The sequence below is a fragment of the Idiotropiscis lumnitzeri genome, chromosome 13 (genome assembly GCF_059441095.1).
Source record: "Idiotropiscis lumnitzeri isolate Australia: NSW breed Sydney's pygmy pipehorse chromosome 13, RoL_Ilum_1.0, whole genome shotgun sequence".
Taxonomy (NCBI): domain Eukaryota; kingdom Metazoa; phylum Chordata; class Actinopteri; order Syngnathiformes; family Syngnathidae; genus Idiotropiscis; species Idiotropiscis lumnitzeri.
Genome location: NC_142403.1, coordinates 19,080,777 through 19,101,936, shown reverse-complemented (window position 1 = coordinate 19,101,936; position 21,160 = coordinate 19,080,777). Strand labels below are relative to the sequence as shown.

The following is a 21,160-nucleotide window of genomic DNA, read 5'->3' as shown; positions in this document are numbered from 1 at the left end:
ATTCATCTTGCTCCTGCGCCGCACTGACAACAACAAGGAACGCGACGGCTGGCCAGCCAGGCGTCTAATTGGCCCGATGCTGAGAGTCAAGCATTCGCACTGATGTTTTGTACCTCTTTGATGCCAATGCTGAGAGACTAACGTGCATGATCATGCTGATGTTTTTGTGATCAACAGAAAAAAAAAGTCACAAATTTACAAAAGCGTATTGGTAAACATAAGTAGAACCGTGATTGTTCTCAACAACCCGGGGCACATTCGCACGCGAGCAGAAGATTGGAAAAACATGTGCATCTTTGCTAATTAGAAATAAACGGAAAAGCCATTTAACTCATTTAATTCCAGCCAATTTTCACGAGAGGAAACCCCTCAATCCCAGCATTTTTCTGGATTTTGCAAGGCCTTCAGAATATTGTGTTTTAAAGATATAAAAACACGGAGCAATGACGTAAAAAAAAAAAAAAGGCTAAGACGTATAAATACGTCTTTGGGAGGCAGTCACTACAATTTTGAAGACGTATAGCTACGTTTTTTGGATTAAATGAGTTAACTGTTCCAGCAACATTTAAAGGCTAAATAATTTTACAAGGATTAATAAAAAGAAGCGTTTAAGACATTTTAAAGCAAAGGAAAAAATGGCTAAAATCACAAAAAAAAGCATGCAGTGCAAGAACATGGTTTGGGAAAAACTGATTATAGAAATGCTCGAATATTTTTTATTTTTTTCTGTGATATATTTAATCAACAGTAAGCCTGAATTGAGAATGACACCGTTATTGTCTGGCTTTCTCCGAAAACCACATTTTGTTGCTCGTGCCATCTCAGCTCGTCTCTTTTGGCTTCTCAGTGCAGCAGTGATATCAGTTTTTCTTTACAAAGGGTACAAAATATTTACCATTTACTATTCTTATAAAGTATGATCTGGCTACGTGTGTTTGTGTTCAAATCTCCTTTTTAGATGCTAATTGTTAGCCCGTGTGACTCTTGACTTTACGATTCGTAAAGTAGAGTAAATATTGGGTAGCGTATGGATGGATCCTAAAAGGTTCTTCATACAAAAAAAAATAGCAGATTTCCTGCCTCGTTTCCGGCATGACTTTTTGGTGGTTCTACTCATGATTTATTTATTTATTTTTTTTCAATTTCATGTTGCCAAGTGAAATTGGCTTCTGGGGCTGAACTTTCCAAAAGTAAAAATCAGGGAGCGTGACCAAGAATTATTGAGTATGCAAATTTGGTCAAAGAATTATAACGGCTGGGAATTTTTTAGGGTCTTAACATGACACATTCCCTCTCAGAAAGTTTGAACAATTCTACAAATCAAATAGTGGAACCTCACAGAGCCACGAATGCTAATTGCAGCGTTCGTGTGTGTGTGTGTGGTGTGGTTGTTGTGCAGTTGCGCGCCCACGCTGTGGATGTGAACGGCAATCAGGTGGAGACGCCCGTGGAGATCCACATCAACGTCATCGACCAGAACGACAACAGGCCTGAGTTCACGCACACCGTCTTCAACGGCACCGTGCCGGAGGGCTCCAAGCCGGGTACACACGCACACACACGCACACACACACACATTAATTCACTCACACGGTTCACCAAATATTTAGTCTGACTGTGAAATGTCACTTTGAACAAAAGATTGTTTTGTCGGACTAAAGTGTGCTAGCTTAATGCTAACATATCATTGGAAATTCCATAGACAAGCTAATGAAAAAGTAGCATCGACGTTACAGTAATTATATAACTTCAAACAGCGGCTACGTTAGCTCACGCATGATAAATTGATGAATAAAATCAGAAGTCACGGAAAATAGCTGTTGAAGTTTCTGTAGAAAGGGGTTTGGTTCCCAAAAAAAGGCTGCGATATCGTAACATTTTTATGACAATTTGAACTTTTGTAAGATTTTAGCAAGAATCACGGAAGTTAAAGCGCAAGATTTGTTTCCTCGGGCCAAATAGAATGACGTTGCGGGCCGCATTTGGCACCCGGGCCTCAATTTGATATCGTCTTCAACTCAAAAGTGACGCAACGCTGCCATCTATAGGCAGATGTTCATCATTGCCGTGGTTTACAAACGTAAATTTCACAGACAAGCCAGGTGGAAATCTTCCTGGTCTACACATTAAAAAATCTACTTGATGAATATTGCTGGGCTCAGATTTTCCTGTTTTGATGGCAGATCATTTTATTGAAATGAATTTCATCTCACTTTTAATTCTTTTGTTTTATTTTTCTAACACGCCGCAGGGACTTTTGTGATGACTGTGACGGCTGTGGACAAGGATGATCCCAAGACGGCCAACGGGATGCTGCGATACAAAATCCTGACTCAGAGTCCCCAAAGTCCGTCCTCCAACATGTTCACCATTAACAACAAGACTGGTGACATCATCTCCGTGGCGGCAGGCCTGGACCGTGAGGTGCGCGATGTGTGTGTGTGTGTGTGTGTTGGGGGTGTGCGTCGGCCATATGGAGTCTCCGCCTGTCAGCGTCTGTCTGGCCTGCAGCGCTTCCCACAGCGCTAAAACAGATTGTCTTTTTTTAGTCATAATCCAACACTAGTAGAGCCGGCAAAATGTTCCCGCCATGACGACCGGCACGCCATTTGTCATTTGCATGCCAGCATGGGGTTGTCAACGAGATGGAGACTGTGGACTCACGCCCATAAGTCACTTGACGACGCCTCGGATGGTATACCTGAGGGATATTATTTAAAATCCCGGGAGGTCTCTTGTAATTGGAGTCAGTAGTGTATTACATTGTAATTAACGTCAGTTGTATTGGCTTTTGATCGGGTGTATCTTGTCACGTAATTCAATTCGGTAATTTATTCACGTGATCATTGGAATGATTTTATATCCCGTGAGCATTGAATAATCGCGTGGTAATTGAAGCCGATGCTCGCTTTTAATTTGGCAATGGAGGTCAATCGTATTTTGTCACATGCTCATTGGAGGGACTCGTCACATTTTGAAGCGCGTTGTATCGCAATTTGAGTGAGTCGTCGAATGTCACATGGGAATGGGACTCGCTTGTATCATATTGCATTGTAAATCACGTGAACTGCAATTTTGTCTTTAAATTTACTTCATATTTGGTGATTTTGCTTTAATTCCAAGATATTATTTAAGTACCGTATTTTCCGCACGATAAGCTGCTATTTTTTTCCTCGATTTTGAACCATGCGGCTAATACAACGGTGCGGCTGTTCTGTGGATTTTTCTTTCACCACTAGGGGCGCTCTTTAGTTAAAAAAAAAATTCTTTTTCTGGGTCTGTTCCGTTTTAGTGAGCAAATTTGTTGCCGTGTTAAAAGGCGCTGTTTTAACAATTTGTTTATGTACCTTTATGTGTCTTCACAGTACAAAATAGTTCCGTTTCGTTTGTTTTTCAGAAAGTATCTCAGTACACACTGATCATCCAAGCCACCGACATGGAGGGCAACCCCACTTACGGCCTTTCCAACACCGCCACCACCGTCATCAGGATCACAGACGTCAACGACAACCCGCCCGAATTCACCACCGACACGGTACGTCGCGTCCCGTCTTCAACCGCCGCTCTTTCCTCCGCTAAATCTTGCCCACTCGACGTCGACCGCAGTTTTTCGGCGAGGTCCACGAGAACCTGGTGAACGTGATCGTGACCAACCTGACGGTGACGGACAAAGACCAGCCGCACTCCTCCGCCTGGAATGCCGTTTACCGCATCGTCAGCGGCGACCCCGCCGGGCGATTCTCCATCCCCACCGACCCCACCACCAACGAGGGGCTCCTCACCGTGGTCAAGGTGAGAGCTCTCGGACCTGTAACCGGGCCGCTTGGTGCGGTGCGGCGCTGATCTCCGTCATCTGTCCATGTCCAGCCCATCGACTTCGAGCTGACTCGTTCGTTCGTGCTGAACGTGGAGGCTGAAAACGAGGCCCCGCTGGCCCGCGGCATCCACCCGCCGCGCCAGTCCACCGCCACCGTCTCCATCCGCATCCTGGACCTCAACGAAAGCCCCGAATTCAGCCCCAATCCCAAACCCATCAAGCTGGACGAGGGCATGCCCGCCGGCTCCATGCTCACCACCTTCACGGCGCAGGACCCCGACCGCTTCATGAGGCAGACCATCCGGTGAGAATTAGTGACGGACCGATTAGCAGTCGGGCTGCTTAGGGACGATATTTGGCATGTTTTCAGCTCGTGGCCTTTTACAGGTGGGCTGTGGCTATTTTTAGTCAGGGTTTGGCATTTTGCAGTCAAGGTTGTGGCTTTTTTTAAGCTGCGGTTGCGACTTTTTGCTTTTAAAGCCGTTATGCTTTTACTGTCAGGTGAGGGCATTTCCTTTTCAGCTGGTGGCATTTCTCACGTGGGTTGTGGCTTTTTGCTGTTTTGTTGCGGCTTTTACAGTCAGTTTGTACCTTTTTTTTTTTTTCAAAGGATCTTTAACAAAAACAATTTTCAGGCTGATACCAGGACAAATATTCACTCTTTGCGTACTCGATATCGAGCGCTGACTCTTATATATGAGATTTCATTAAAAAAAAAAAAAAAAAGCTGTTTTGAAGTTGTGCTTTTGCAGTTGGGTTGTGGTTCTCGAGTACGTTCCACATTTTACATTCCCTCTCCGTCCGTCGCGGAACTTTCCACACTCTCATATCTCGTCAAAGTTTTGCCTCCCGGCGGAGATACGACCCTCTTCAATTTTTTTCAAAAACTGATCCCAGACCAGCAGGAGCCTGCAGGACGTCTGCTCGGCCGACTGTTTTTTGTTTTTTTTTTTGCTTCCAAATGGAGCGCTCCCGTCTTTGTTGCCTAGCAACAACCCATGAGGGGGGCTGGCAAAAGACACAGGACACTCAAACGCACAGGCTGTGTGTTGTGTGCCACAGAGGGTTTGCCGTGCCTCGTTTTTGTTGTCGTTTGTTAACTCCGAGCAGTGTTGACTCATCGGTGTGTGTCTTGAAACTGCTTCGAAAGTCAAGGCGATGTTTGCGCAATATCGACATCGTAACCTCCTCTCAGCTCATCTGAGCTCCTCACAGAATAAAACGTCAATTATAATATGAATAATGGGCATTTGTGCGACTGCAACGTTTGTGGTGACGGGTCGGCTTGAAAACTCGTTTTTGAAGGAATTTGAGGAAATCGGTTAAGTGGAGTCAAACAAAACGGCTTTGGGAGCGAGCGAGATTGGAGTTCTGCTCTGTGACTGTTCCACGATCTTTTAGAAACAATTCTGTTCCGAGTCGCGGGACTGAACTTCAACATTTCTCATGCTTTCTGGTATTTTTTTTTATGACTAACAGCCGTCCGTCTCTCTCGCCCCGACCGCTTTAGGTACTCCAAGATGTTTGACCCCGCCAATTGGCTGCAGATCGACCCGGTCAACGGGCGCATCTCCACCATCGCCATCCTGGACCGCGAATCGCCGTACGTCAAGAACAACCTCTACAACATCACCTTCATGGCGGCCGACAACGGTGAGACAACAAAAACAACCGCAACATTTTCTTGTTCCTGAGGCCATGCTGGTCATCTTGCTGGTCTCATCGCATCGTCCGCCCTCCGGAGGACAACAATTGTGTAGTGTCCACTGCCGACAATGCTTGCATTTATTCCCCAAATTCTTCCCTTGGTTGTGCTCATCATCGTTCCTTCTAGTCTGAGAAAACTCTGTTGAAAATGGAAAATGGCCGGAGAGAAATGGAATGTCACAACCGTGCTTCCTCTGTCTGCGCCCGGAAATGCCAAATCTTCACTAAACGCCGTCCTTGTGTGTGTGTGGGTGTGTGTGTGTTTCCATCAGTGTGTATTTCTTCGTCTATGTGAATGTGTCATCTTGTGTGTTTTGTGCACGTGTGTCTACGCAGGTGTGCCCCCAGCCAGTGGTACGGGCACCCTCCAGTTGTACCTGGTGGACATCAACGACAACGCGCCGCACGTCTTCCCTCCGGAGGTGGAGATGTGCGAGAGGCCTGAGGCCGGCGGCGGCGGCGGCGGCGGCATCAACATCACCGCTGTCGATCCGGACCTCGGTTCCAATGCGGGCCCCTTCGCGTTCGATCTGCCCTCCCGTCCACCCGATGTGCGACGCAACTGGACGCTCAGCCGACTCAGCGGTAAGCAGCAGGCGCACTCGCGAGTCTTGCCGCATTCCGGAGTATTCTTCTCACCCGAAATACGGTTTTACTGGCAAAACGTGACATTTTCGTTGCCTGATTTCGCTTTTTGTGAGCGAACGTCGTGTAATGAAGACGCACGTGATTTTCCCTTTGCGGACCGCATCAAATGAGGGCGCGGGCCAAATCTGGCCCACGGGCCTTGAGCTTGACACCATAGACCGCATCAAACTTAACTAGTGTTTCCGTAACCAAACGTGCCATCTCCATCATGGCAAAATATGTGGTTGTTGTTTTTGCTCCGGCAGGTGAGCACGCTCAGCTGCGTCTTCGCGGCGGCCCGCTGGCGCACGGCATCTACGAGGTGCCCGTCGGCATCACCGACTCGGGCAACCCGCCCATGTCCAACACGTCGTACCTGCGCGTCAAGGTGTGCCGCTGCGACCGGCACGGCGACTGCGTGGACTTGCAGCGCGTCATGGCCGCCGGGCTGGGAATGGGCGCCGTCATCGGCATCCTCATCTGCATCATCGTGCTGCTCGGTAAAACTCGCTCAAACAATGTTCGTTAAAAAGCGAAGCAAAGCAAAAGTTGGAAACCCTAATCCTAACCCTAGTTGGAAACCCTAATCCTAGTTAGAAACCCTAACCCTAACTCTAGTTGGAAACCCTAACCCTAACCCTAGTTAGAAACCCTAATCCTAGTTGGAAACCCTAACCCTAACTCTAGTTGGAAACCCTAACCCTAACCCTAGTTAGAAACCCTAATCCTAGTTGGAAACCCTAACCCTAACTCTAGTTGGAAACCCTAACCCTAACTCTAGTTGGAAACCCTAACCCTAGTTGGAAACCCTAACCCTAATTGGAAACCCTAATCCTAGTTAGAAACCCTAACCCTAACTCTAGTTGGAAACCCTAACCCTAGTTGGAAACCCTAACCCTAATTGGAAACCCTAACCCTAATTGGAAACCCTAATCCTAGTTAGAAACCCTAACCCTAATTGGAAACCCTAACCCTAATTGGAAACCCTAATCCTAGTTAGAAACCCTAACCCTAACTCTAGTTGGAAACCCTAACCCTAGTTAGAAACCCTAACCCTAACTCCAGTTGGAAACCCTAACCCTAACTCTAGTTGGAAACCCTAACCCTAGTTGGAAACCCTAACCCTAATTGGAAACCCTAATCCTAGTTAGAAACCCTAACCCTAACTCTAGTTGGAAACCCTAACCCTAGTTGGAAACCCTAATCCTAGTTGGAAACCCTAACCCTAATTGGAAACCCTAACCCTAATTGGAAACCCTAATCCTAGTTAGAAACCCTAACCCTAATTGGAAACCCTAACCCTAATTGGAAACCCTAATCCTAGTTGGAAACCCTAACCCTAATTGGAAACCCTAACCCTAATTGGAAACCCTAATCCTAGTTAGAAACCCTAACCCTAACTCTAGTTGGAAACCCTAACCCTAGTTAGAAACCCTAATCCTAGTTAGAAACCCTAACCCTAACTCTAGTTGGAAACCCTAACCCTAGTTGGAAACCCTAACCCTAACTCTAGTTGGAAACCCTAACCCTAGTTGGAAACCCTAACCCTAATTGGAAACCCTAATCCTAGTTAGAACCCCTAACCCTAACTCTAGTTGGAAACCCTAACCCTAATTGGAAACCCTAATCCTAGTTAGAAACCCTAACCCTAACTCTAGTTTGGAAACCCTAACCCTAGTTGGAAACCCTAATCCTAGTTGGAAACCCTAACCCTAATTGGAAACCCTAACCCTAATTGGAAACCCTAATCCTAGTTAGAAACCCTAACCCTAACTCTAGTTGGAAACCCTAACCCTAGTTAGAAACCCTAACCCTAACTCCAGTTGGAAACCCTAACCCTAGTTAGAAACCCTAATCCTAGTTAGAAACCCTAACCCTAACTCTAGTTGGAAACCCTAACCCTAGTTAGAAACCCTAATCCTAGTTAGAAACCCTAACCCTAACTCTAGTTGGAAACCCTAACCCTAGTTGGAAACCCTAACCCTAATTGGAAACCCTAATCCTAGTTAGAACCCCTAACCCTAACTCTAGTTGGAAACCCTAACCCTAATTGGAAACCCTAATCCTAGTTAGAAACCCTAACCCTAACTCTAGTTTGGAAACCCTAACCCTAGTTGGAAACCCTAATCCTAGTTGGAAACCCTAACCCTAATTGGAAACCCTAACCCTAATTGGAAACCCTAATCCTAGTTAGAAACCCTAACCCTAACTCTAGTTGGAAACCCAAACCCTAGTTAGAAACCCTAACCCTAACTCCAGTTGGAAACCCTAACCCTAGTTGGAAACCCTAATCCTAGTTGGAAACCCTAACCCTAATTGGAAACCCTAACCCTAATTGGAAACCCTAATCCTAGTTAGAACCCCTAACCCTAACTCTAGTTGGAAACCCTAACCCTAATTGGAAACCCTAATCCTAGTTAGAAACCCTAACCCTAACTCTAGTTTGGAAACCCTAACCCTAGTTGGAAACCCTAATCCTAGTTGGAAACCCTAACCCTAATTGGAAACCCTAACCCTAATTGGAAACCCTAATCCTAGTTAGAAACCCTAACCCTAACTCTAGTTGGAAACCCTAATCCTAGTTAGAAACCCTAACCCTAACTCTAGTTGGAAACCCTAATCCTAGTTAGAAACCCTAACCCTAACTCTAGTTTGGAAACCCTAACCCTAGTTGGAAACCCTAATCCTAGTTGGAAACCCTAACCCTAATTGGAAACCCTAACCCTAATTGGAAACCCTAATCCTAGTTAGAAACCCTAACCCTAACTCTAGTTGGAAACCCTAACCCTAGTTAGAAACCCTAACCCTAACTCCAGTTGGAAACCCTAACCCTAGTTAGAAACCCTAACCCTAACTCTAGTTGGAAACCCTAACCCTAGTTAGAAACCCTAATCCTAGTTAGAAACCCTAACCCTAACTCTAGTTGGAAACCCTAACCCTAGTTGGAAACCCTAACCCTAATTGGAAACCCTAATCCTAGTTAGAAACCCTAACCCTAACTCTAGTTTGGAAACCCTAACCCTAGTTGGAAACCCTAATCCTAGTTGGAAACCCTAACCCTAATTGGAAACCCTAACCCTAATTGGAAACCCTAATCCTAGTTAGAAACCCTAACCCTAACTCTAGTTGGAAACCCTAACCCTAGTTAGAAACCCTAACCCTAACTCCAGTTGGAAACCCTAACCCTAGTTGGAAACCCTAATCCTAGTTGGAAACCCTAACCCTAATTGGAAACCCTAACCCTAATTGGAAACCCTAATCCTAGTTAGAACCCCTAACCCTAACTCTAGTTGGAAACCCTAACCCTAATTGGAAACCCTAATCCTAGTTAGAAACCCTAACCCTAACTCTAGTTTGGAAACCCTAACCCTAGTTGGAAACCCTAATCCTAGTTGGAAACCCTAACCCTAATTGGAAACCCTAACCCTAATTGGAAACCCTAATCCTAGTTAGAAACCCTAACCCTAACTCTAGTTGGAAACCCTAATCCTAGTTAGAAACCCTAACCCTAACTCTAGTTGGAAACCCTAATCCTAGTTAGAAACCCTAACCCTAACTCTAGTTGGAAACCCTAACCCTAATTGGAAACCCTAATCCTAGTTAGAAACCCTAACCCTAACTCTAGTTGGAAACCCTAATCCTAGTTAGAAACCCTAACCCTAACTCTAGTTTGGAAACCCTAACCCTAGTTGGAAACCCTAATCCTAGTTGGAAACCCTAATCCTAGTTAGAAACCCTAACCCTAACTCTAGTTGGAAACCCTAATCCTAGTTAGAAACCCTAACCCTAACTCTAGTTGGAAACCCTAACCCTAGTTGGAAACCCTAATCCTAGTTGGAAACCCTAATCCTAGTTGGAAACCCTAACCCTAATTGAAAACCCTAACCCTAATTGGAAACCCTAATCCTAGTTAGAAACCCTAACCCTAACTCTAGTTGGAAACCCTAACCCTAGTTGGAAACCCTAATCCTAGTTGGAAACCCTAACCCTAATTGGAAACCCTAACCCTAATTGGAAACCCTAATCCTAGTTAGAACCCCTAACCCTAACTCTAGTTGGAAACCCTAACCCTAGTTAGAAACCCTAATCCTAGTTAGAAACCCTAACCCTAACTCTAGTTGGAAACCCTAACCCTAGTTAGAAACCCTAATCCTAGTTAGAAACCCTAACCCTAACTCTAGTTGGAAACCCTAATCCTAGTTAGAAACCCTAACCCTAACTCTAGTTGGAAACCCTAACCCTAATTGGAAACCCTAATCCTAGTTAGAAACCCTAACCCTAACTCTAGTTTGGAAACCCTAACCCTAGTTGGAAACCCTAATCCTAGTTGGAAACCCTAACCCTAATTGGAAACCCTAACCCTAATTGGAAACCCTAATCCTAGTTAGAAACCCTAACCCTAACTCTAGTTTGGAAACCCTAACCCTAGTTGGAAACCCTAATCCTAGTTGGAAACCCTAATCCTAGTTAGAAACCCTAACCCTAACTCTAGTTGGAAACCCTAATCCTAGTTAGAAACCCTAACCCTAACTCTAGTTGGAAACCCTAATCCTAGTTAGAAACCCTAACCCTAACTCTAGTTGGAAACCCTAACCCTAATTGGAAACCCTAATCCTAGTTAGAAACCCTAACCCTAACTCTAGTTTGGAAACCCTAACCCTAGTTGGAAACCCTAATCCTAGTTGGAAACCCTAACCCTAATTGGAAACCCTAACCCTAATTGGAAACCCTAATCCTAGTTAGAAACCCTAACCCTAACTCTAGTTGGAAACCCTAATCCTAGTTAGAAACCCTAACCCTAACTCTTGTTGGAAACCCTAATCCTAGTTAGAAACCCTAACCCTAACTCTAGTTTGGAAACCCTAACCCTAGTTGGAAACCCTAATCCTAGTTGGAAACCCTAACCCTAATTGGAAACCCTAACCCTAATTGGAAACCCTAATCCTAGTTAGAAACCCTAACCCTAACTCTAGTTGGAAACCCTAATCCTAGTTGGAAACCCTAATCCTAGTTGGAAACCCTAACCCTAATTGGAAACCCTAACCCTAATTGGAAACCCTAATCCTAGTTAGAACCCCTAACCCTAACTCTAGTTGGAAACCCTAACCCTAATTGGAAACCCTAATCCTAGTTAGAAACCCTAACCCTAACTCTAGTTTGGAAACCCTAACCCTAGTTGGAAACCCTAATCCTAGTTGGAAACCCTAATCCTAGTTAGAAACCCTAACCCTAACTCTAGTTGGAAACCCTAATCCTAGTTAGAAACCCTAACCCTAACTCTAGTTGGAAACCCTAATCCTAGTTAGAAACCCTAACCCTAACTCTAGTTGGAAACCCTAACCCTAATTGGAAACCCTAATCCTAGTTAGAAACCCTAACCCTAACTCTAGTTTGGAAACCCTAACCCTAGTTGGAAACCCTAACCCTAATTGGAAACCCTAATCCTAGTTAGAAACCCTAACCCTAACTCTAGTTGGAAACCCTAATCCTAGTTAGAAACCCTAACCCTAACTCTAGTTGGAAACCCTAACCCTAATTGGAAACCCTAATCCTAGTTAGAAACCCTAACCCTAACTCTAGTTTGGAAACCCTAACCCTAGTTGGAAACCCTAATCCTAGTTGGAAACCCTAACCCTAATTGGAAACCCTAACCCTAATTGGAAACCCTAATCCTAGTTAGAAACCCTAACCCTAACTCTAGTTGGAAACCCTAATCCTAGTTAGAAACCCTAACCCTAACTCTAGTTGGAAACCCTAATCCTAGTTAGAAACCCTAACCCTAACTCTAGTTTGGAAACCCTAACCCTAGTTGGAAACCCTAATCCTAGTTGGAAACCCTAACCCTAATTGGAAACCCTAACCCTAATTGGAAACCCTAATCCTAGTTAGAAACCCTAACCCTAACTCTAGTTGGAAACCCTAATCCTAGTTAGAAACCCTAACCCTAACTCTAGTTGGAAACCCTAACCCTAGTTGGAAACCCTAATCCTAGTTGGAAACCCTAATCCTAGTTGGAAACCCTAACCCTAATTGAAAACCCTAACCCTAATTGGAAACCCTAATCCTAGTTAGAAACCCTAACCCTAACTCTAGTTGGAAACCCTAACCCTAATTGGAAACCCTAATCCTAGGGTTAATGTTTCCAACGAGGGTTAGGGTTTCAAAGTCAGGTTTGGGTTTCAAATCAGCACTTTGGTTTCAATTTGAGCTCCTTCCCAACCTTGCAAATGTGTAAGCAATGAAATTGTGCCGCTTCAACTTTTGCCGACACGTTTGGTTGGACGAAAAGGATTGGCGTCATGTGACTTGTCGTGTGCGCTCAGTTTTGGTGCTGCTGTTGGGCGTGTGGATGAAACGGCGTGACAAAGAGCGGCAGGCCAAGCAGCTCCTCATCGACCCCGAGGACGACGTGCGCGACAACATCCTCAAATACGACGAGGAGGGCGGCGGCGAGGAAGACCAGGTAGGCGTCGCCGGCGCGCGTCTTTGCATGCGCATTTGCGTGCACAGCCACCAGGTGGCGCCCTCATATCCAAAAATGGCCAGAACGGTTTTCAACAGGATGTGGAAGAGACATTAAAAGAAAATCATACATTACAAGTGACTCCACAGCGCCTCCGCTGGTGGAACTTTCTCCGACGGACATTTTGTCGTTTGCGCGCGTTCAGGACTACGACCTGAGCCAGCTGCAGCAGCCCGACTCGGCGGCGGAGGGCGAGTGCGGCGCCAAGGCCGGCGTCAGACGTCTGGACGAGAGGCCGCTTCATCACGAGCACCGTTACCCGCTCAGATCTGCCGCGCCGCATCCGGGAGACATCGGCGACTTCATCCATGAGGTACGAGCGCACACGCGCGCAAAACACGCTGGCCCACTTTGTGCGTGTGTGTGCGCGTGTGTGTATAAAACTGCCCATCAATCAAACGCAATCACACCGTTGTTTCATCAGATCTTTAATATTTTTTATTTTTCGTTTGTGCCTCAAGTATGGGTGTGTGTGTACGCGTGTGTGTTTGTGTCACGTGTTTTGTCTCGTTCGTAGCACGCATGCATAGCGTAGAGACAAATTGTGATTCGGCGCCGTCAGAGCAACACTTCGGCTTACGAGAGACCAAGTGTGGCGTTGTTTGTCTTGCTTGTGTTTGTGCACGTGTTGATTTGTGACGTGCGTGCGTACGTGTGTGTGTGTGCGTGTGTGTTTAAAATGGAGGATACTCGTCTTAATCTGTGGAATCTCCTTTTAGAGAAGCAGGCCGCGTCTGTCCGTCCAGCCTGACCCAAATCCTCCCCACTGCATAATCTGTCTTTCTTGCACAGCGCCCCCTGTTGTCCATCTCCTGCAACACACACACACACATGCAAAGCACACACATTTTGTGGAGCACGAAGTATTGCAAATATTTGTGCCCCCCCCCAAAAAAACTAACACATGATTGGAAGATTTTTTAGCTTGTCTGTGAGAAATTTTCTCCATTGGTGCGGTCAAATATATTTTAGCGGTCTAATATTTCATTTTGACATTTCACTTTTAACAGATGTCTAAAGCATCTAGTTGTCTGTGTGTGTGTGTGTGTGTGTGTGTGTGTCTTGTGGGTAGATGTGTGTGGCCTCTCACTAAGAAATCGTACAAAAAGAACATCCTGAAAGGAGATCTTCAACAATTTTCCATTCCACCGATTTTGCTCATCTGTGCCGGGTCTCCTCTTTGGGGGGTTAACAAGGAGGTTAGCCAGTTTGACATTAGGGCACCGCTCACCTGTCAGACTGCGTGAAAGGGTTCGCACGGGTCACGAGAAGTTTGAAGTGGGCTCTGACGGCGCGGTCGGAGAAGTACGGGATGACTGCGGTAATCGGGCTCACATTCGTAGTTGGACGAGAATCGGTTTCCTGTCAGCATAAATAGGTGACTAGATTGTGATTTTTGTGTTGCGTTGGAATTTTTAGATCGTGGACTACATAGTTTACGCTAGGTCTGAAGCGATTAATCGAATTTTACCAAGTCACGATCTAGAGACTTGTATATAGTCGACTATATAATTGACTCTTGGGCTGATCTTTATATAGGGATGTTAATATCATGGGCTGTAATTGACTACCATATAGTCCACTCTATAAAATCCCAATATAGTGATTTCAGAGTATTCAATTAATTAAGATAATGCAGTTGACTCAGGTTGAAACGAGTAATTGAAAACGGTGCGATTTTAGTGGAGATTTGTGCTCACAATCCAAAAATGATCCAATCTCTGTTTTGGTTTTACTTGGCTTATTTTTTATTTTCAGGGCCTGAAGGCGGCTGACAACGACCCGACGGCGCCGCCATACGACTCGCTGCTGGTGTTCGACTACGAGGGCGGCGGCTCGACGGCCGGCTCGCTCAGCAGCCTGCACTCGGCCTCCAGCTGCGCCGACCAGGACTACGACTACCTCGGCGACTGGGGGCCCAGGTTCCGCAAGCTGGCCGACCTCTACGGCGGCGGTGACGACTGAGGGCGAGAGCGCGCCCGATCCGAGAACCGAACCTCCCCGACCGGGAGAGACGCTTTTATTTGGGAGACGTGGCGGCGACGCGGACTTCCACTTGAATCTCACATGAACACTGAGGTCAAACGTGCCTTTCTGTACATTTTCTTTGGCTTGCGCTGGCTCTGATTGGTCGATTTGGAGCAGGGGTAGGCAAAGTGTGGCCCGCGGGTCACTGGCGGCCCGCCAACCTTTTACATTATCAAGAGTGTTGGAATTAGTTCTGACGTTTTTCCCTTGAATTTATTATTTTTTTCTTTTTATTAATGTCCTCATTAATAATTGGTAAATTGATTTATTGTAAATAATTGAATAAGTATTGGAAAAATAAAAGAGTTACAAATATATCAAACTGAATAATTGGTTAATTTTTAATAAGTTTTAATTGGTCATAGTAACTCAGAGGATAAAAATTGTAATTACTTTTTATTTTTTACTTTCGTTCCCCTTTTTCCCTTGACATACATACTGGAATAAATTATATCATATTTATTTAATTAAATTTTTTTTTGCTTTAATGAATAAAAATAAAATTCCGCTAAAAACATTTTTATCATGTAATTGGCTAATTAATGACAGTTTGTTGGCGGGTAGAAAAATGAAAAATGATGGTCATGAAAGAACACCACCAATGTGTTCGGGGGCTGAAACTTTGAGCTGCGCACAAAAGTTGACAATGTTTAAATTTTATTTTATTATTATTATCTTTTTTTTTGGGGTGGGGGGCGAGAAGACATGTACAGTAAACGCCAACCTCTTTCACAAAGTAAAACTTATGCAGCCGTCGCCCACCAGAGGGAGCCGTCGTGTCAGTAGCGCACAAGTGGCCAAGCGACCGAAGACAAGCGAAGCGAAAAGAAGCGAAGCTTTTTTGGGGGGGCCTTGTTGTTGGTGTTTTTTTTTTTGTCGGGAAAGAACATTCCAGCTGTAAACTGGACAGATTGGACTTGTTTTTGCTTTTTGGCTTTTCTCTCTGTTGGATAACGATGGCAACCCTTGTACATGTTCTTTGGATTACACATTAAAATGTTTTTGCATGTTTCCAGCTTTTCATCGTGACCAAACAGTTTTTCCATCAGCGCTCACACAAAATTTTAAATATAAAATGAAATTAATTTGATTAATGTTTTAGATTTCAATTTTATTTATTTATTTAGTTAGTTTTAATTTTTTTCTTTTTTTTATTGGACTTAATTTCATTTTTAAATAAATTGCTATTGACTAAATCCAAGTTTTTTTTTAATTAAATTGATTTTCCATTTAAAATAGAAAAGAATAAAATAACATTTAATTGCAAAATAATTAAAATGTTTACCATTTATTTTTTTATGTAATTCTTTGTTTTTAATGAGAATTTGGCGTTTTTACTTTTTATTTTAGTTTTAAAAAATATAGACATTTTTTTCAACATTTTGTCCCACAAAAAAAAAATCTAAACATATCCGTCTGATTACCATGTGTTGAAAAAAAGTTTCACTTTTAATGTTTCAATGAAATTTCAGAATTCGACCATTCAATTCAATCAATTAATGAAAACGTTTATTTACCCACAAAACTGTTAGACTTTCATCTATTTAGTTTGTGAAAGGTGGTGTCCCTAATGAAGTGACCATGAGGGGTGAAGTCACGGCGGAGTCACAGAAAGGAAAGAAATGGAAAAGCGGCTTAAAAAAAATAAATAAAAATCAAAGCATCATCAAAGGATTCGAGCGGCCGCCTCGAGCTTTTTCACGTCAAAGAGATTCTCGCTCAAGAGCCCGTCTACGCTTATCCTTCCAGAACATAGACCGCCCCCGGAAGAGCACACGCTCTCAATACTTTGCTCTTTTTTTCCCCATTTTGAAAAATTCCCAAACTTAAAAACTATGTAAACTCTTTCCATCTCTATTCACAGTGCTTCACTTTTTTTTTTTCATTTTCGAGCCTTGATGTTCAATGGGTCAAAGTTCAAGCAAGCACAGTTAGCAAAGTTAAGCACAAGTAGCAAAGAAGCGAAACATACAAAGTAAGAATTTTGTTGAGGTTTGTATTGTTTTAAAAAAAAATTTATTTAACCCATTTTTTAAAACCATAGGAAAAAAAGTGAAGCTCTCTCTCCCTCTCTCGCACCTGCAATGAGTTTCAACAAAGTTCGGCCTGCAGCTTCAGATAAAGAGCCGTCAAGCGTCTCCGTCATTAGCCAGCACCAAAACTTAATATGTCAGGTTGTTTGCAGGAGAATGTTCTGGATGCAGTCAACCATTGTGATGCACACTTCCCGTGAGAAAAATGAAGGGAAATTTTAGCAAAAGTGAAGGGGGAAAAAATTATTCCAGAACAGCAATTCTAGATCAGAGGAAAAAATAAACAACACCGCAAATGGTCACATCTCCGAGTAAATGGGAAGTAAAATGTATAAATTGAGTCGACAATAAAATTAACAGCAAAACTGACTTTTTATTTTTTTACATAATAAATGCAATAATTACTGTCATCTTGTTGCACACTTGAGTACAATGACAATAAAGGGATTTCTGATTTCTGTAATAAGAGATGTGCTGTTCTATGGATTTGTCCATTTTCTAGCCCAACATTGAGTTGATTTAACAAACCCTGAATGTGTCGATTTACAGGTTCAGGGATGTGTCTACTTACTGGGTCACATAAATTATGAGACTCCAGGGGATGTGTCTATTTACCGAATGTATATTTAGTAGGTAAAACACATCAGTGTTCCAGTAAATAGACACATCCTGATCCAATAAATAGAGGCATCCCTGGCCCAATACACAGAATGAATAATGATTCAGTAAATAGACACATCCCTGTGTCCTAGTACATAGACGTGCGCATGCCTCACCCAGAAACGTCACCTCTCATTCCGCTAGGGAGCCCTGTTAGCATCACATGCTAAACATTTGTTAGCGCTGGCACTTTGCACGCTACGCAAGGTAGCCATTTTGTCGCCAACGAGGTTGACAGTGACAGATGACAGCGTACGTTAGCATGAACGCAAAGAAAAAAAAATAATCCACAACCTTCCTTTCCCTGCGGGATGGCAGCTAGCGGTTAGCGTTTAGCGTGACAGGTAGAGGATGCGCGGTCTTGAGTATGACTGACGGCAACGCGTTCAACAAAATAGTCCCGCTCTTCCAGGATGAAGATTACGGCATCATGCGGCGATGGTACGTTGTCAGCTCTTTGGAAATATTAGCGTCTGTTAGCATATTAGCATCAGACGCATAAAGAGGATTAACATCGGAAGGTTTGTTGTGTCGTTTTCCCGCCTAACCGAGCAGTTGATTTGGAGCCTCTCTTTCCCGCTACATTATCACTAACAGTGCTTAACTTATTTTTACATTTCGAATGGAAGCAGAAAATCTTCTAGAACTTTCTGTCAGTCATTTTTTTTGTGTGTGTGTGTGTGTGTGTGTGTGTGTGAGTGCGGTTGCATTTCGTCACCATCTGCTTCTTGCAGCTCACACACGTGTGAGGAAGGTGTTGGCAAGCACTCACGTCACCGGCACATTTATTTTCAACACTACAACTTGGCAACGCGGCGCTGCGGCGCTAATGCTGGCAAAAATTTCCAATCATTTTTTTTCCCTTTCAATTGACTTCCTGCTGCTGCCATGCTGCCATTTAATTAATCTTTTTTATTAACTCACATGGATGTGTCTATTTACTGATGTGGCAATTGACTTTCGCTAGAACTGTATCCATTCACTGGTCCATGCATGTGGCTATTTACTGGCCCGGTGATGTTTTTTTTTTTTTTTTTTTACTAAGTCACAGATATGATATAGACTGAGCCCCGGACCAGTAAACGGACACATTTCTTTATGTGTCTACTTACTACAACATGGGGATCTGTCTATTTACTGACCCATGGCTATTTGGCTCTGTCTATATATTGGATATTATCACTGGCCGAAGGATGCGTCTACTTACTGGATCACAGACATCGGTCAATTTACTGGCCCATGGATGAGGCAATTCATCCTGGCCGTATCTATTTAGTATTCCAGGGATGCGTCTATTCACTGCAAGCCATATTAGTCGCCATCTGCTTCCTGCTTCTCTCTCGCAAGTGACGAAGGTGTTGACGGCCGCTCGCGTCGCTGCCACCTTTCAAACATTACGAGTCAATGCAATGCTAACGCTAGCAAAGACTTGGAATCTTTTTTTCTTCTTTGATGTCGACTTCCCGTTGTTGTTTGTTCTCGTGTTAGTTGTGTTGTTGTTTGCTGAACGACGCATTCACTCAGTCGGCATGTTTCACTCCTCCGTCACTGACACTGCGACTTGGTTCCATCTTCGGACTGTGCTGCCATTGGTTGACGTTTTCGGGACTGTTGATGCGCTTTTGCCCAAAATAGAATTTTCAATCCATCAAACGGTCAAACTTTACAACGCTCACTAAAAATAGGCACGTCACTACTGCCAGTAATTAGACCAGTTCTTGGGCTTTTGAGGGACAAATGTTTGGCTCTGTAAGCACAAAGGTTAACTTTTTTTTTTTGTTGAGTCAACTCCACCCGTCGCCATGGCAACCACCACCCTGCAGCATCATACGGCATAAAAGTGTACGGAAATGATATTCAAGTGTTGTGACGACATTTGGGTTTAAATGATGAATGTAGACAATTAGAATATAAAACTTCTTTTAAATATCTGCTCTTGAGTGTCAGGTTTTGGTCCCAAACTCGAAAAAGCGAAAAACTCTGCTTGACAGTTTAAAGTAGAAAATAAAAGCGCGCATGTTTTTATTTTTCCATCTTGGCGCCTCGGACGAGCAGGACGTCGTTTGCATTTCGGCGCCGGAGCTGCAAGGCTCAAATCTGCTGCTCCACTTTCACTTTTGCAAAGCCGCACATTTGGCACCGCAGAAGAAAGACGAACAAAGATGGAGGAGAAGCTGACTTGTTCTTCTTTCCTGACAGATTGAGGACTGGATGGGAGTCAGTCTTGGCAGCTCTGTGAAGTCCAAACTTTTTTTTTTCCTCCTCCCTTCTTTCCCCTTCCTCGACATCAATCATTCATGTTCCTGCCTTTTCCCGCCACAATAAAAGCACATCTGATTGTCGTCATTCACATGTCAAACCGAAACACTTCCCATGAGTTCAAGTTTCTCTTTACACTCGAACAACTTCAAACTTCTGCCAAGCTGCGATGACAACACTCTCATACTTACGACTGATTATTACGGGAAATTACTCTGACTTTGAATTTATGAACTGTCATACTTCCTGTTTCCTGAATGTACATCTACAGACCCAGGGATGAGACTATTTACTGGCATGTAAAGGGCGTGTCTAATTGCTAGAGCATGGGCAGGGATGTAATTATGTAACGATCACAGAGATATGTCTACGTACTGGGCTCGAGATTAGTCAATTCATTAGCACATGGATGTACAAACGATGTTGGATTTAAGAGCTATTGACTAGTCAGGGATGTGTCTATTTACTGGTCCAGCAAGAGACTATTGATGTCTTTTTTTTTTTTACATTTCATTTGGGCTCTGTGCTGAGATGCTGGTTGCCGTGGCAACTGCCACGGGAAGAGGGCAGCGTGACTCTTATCGGCGAACTGGCAGAGACACACTGAGCACGTTCAGACTTGGTCTCGCTCAGGAAGAAAGACTCCTTCACAAGTCGTTATTGTAAATCATACGGAGCGCTTCGATTTCGGCGGGTTTTTGTTGATATACTACAAGGGAAGTAGAGTCGTAACTTCAAGTCTGAGTGCCCGTTAAGATCTTTTATTTGGTAAGCAGCTACTAATGGTTTGCATTTCACTACTTTGCAAACTTTAAAAGAACAAATTATTACCATTATCTACCATTGATTCAACATCTCATGGGTGCAAATAGGTGAGTTTTTTTCAGCAAATACTTTTAGTTATGTCCTGCATGTTCTTTTGACTGCATTATGATGACCGTCAGCAGGCAAGTATAGGACGCCGGGATTGGAAAGAAAAAAAACTTGAGATGAAAGCGTCATGCAGAATAAATAGGTTATTTCAGGAGCAACAACAAAAATGGCCGCCTCCCTCGAGATGGTGGCAAACCGCGGGAAGCAGCAGGGGCGAGCAAGAGAGAAAGATGAGAGAGCGACATTTTAGAGACGGTGTTCCTTTTGCAGGCTGCCAAAAACCTGGGAGGCCGATAAATGCTGCCCGCAAATGTTTTAACACCCACAAAATGAGACCAACACATGGAAAAAAGGTTGTTTGTTTGCCAGCATGCGGGTGTGTCTATTTACCGGATCACGGGGAGCGTTCTATTTACAGGCCCAGAGATGAGCCCATATATCGGCCCATAAATGCCTTTTTACTGGCTCAAGGGGACGTGGCTATTTACTGGTCCATGTATGTTATTATCCCTACAGTTGAAATAAAAGTTTCATTATTCTGTCATGTTAGCAAATACAAATCATTTGGTTAATCCTAATGATCTAGAACATTTCATGTCCGATAAGTGAGGATGCAAAAGCGAGTTGGGCTTT

General features: G+C 43.9%; 1 protein-coding gene and 1 long non-coding RNA gene across 2 annotated transcripts in view; one reads left to right on the top strand and one right to left on the bottom strand.

Moving 5' to 3' along the window:
- Positions 1-15,004, top strand: part of LOC148324932 (cadherin-2-like) — a 40,061-nt gene extending 25,057 nt beyond the window's left edge. Inside the window, exons 6-16 of the mRNA XM_088314176.1 lie at positions 1,400-1,544; positions 2,252-2,424; positions 3,398-3,535; positions 3,607-3,792; positions 3,868-4,121; positions 5,328-5,470; positions 5,861-6,109; positions 6,418-6,651; positions 12,475-12,614; positions 12,820-12,987; positions 14,433-15,004. Coding sequence (XP_088170302.1) covers positions 1,400-1,544; positions 2,252-2,424; positions 3,398-3,535; positions 3,607-3,792; positions 3,868-4,121; positions 5,328-5,470; positions 5,861-6,109; positions 6,418-6,651; positions 12,475-12,614; positions 12,820-12,987; positions 14,433-14,639 — 2,037 coding nt within the window. The 3' untranslated portion in view covers positions 14,640-15,004. The remainder of the gene's footprint in view (positions 1-1,399; positions 1,545-2,251; positions 2,425-3,397; positions 3,536-3,606; positions 3,793-3,867; positions 4,122-5,327; positions 5,471-5,860; positions 6,110-6,417; positions 6,652-12,474; positions 12,615-12,819; positions 12,988-14,432) is intronic.
- LOC148324931 (uncharacterized) lies at positions 13,119-18,890 on the bottom strand. The gene is made up of 3 exons (XR_015846400.1): positions 18,603-18,890; positions 13,906-14,036; positions 13,119-13,486 (listed from the first exon to the last, which is right to left on the bottom strand). It is a non-coding gene; the product is annotated as an uncharacterized LOC148324931 (long non-coding RNA).
- Positions 18,891-21,160: the final 2,270 nt, after the last annotated feature.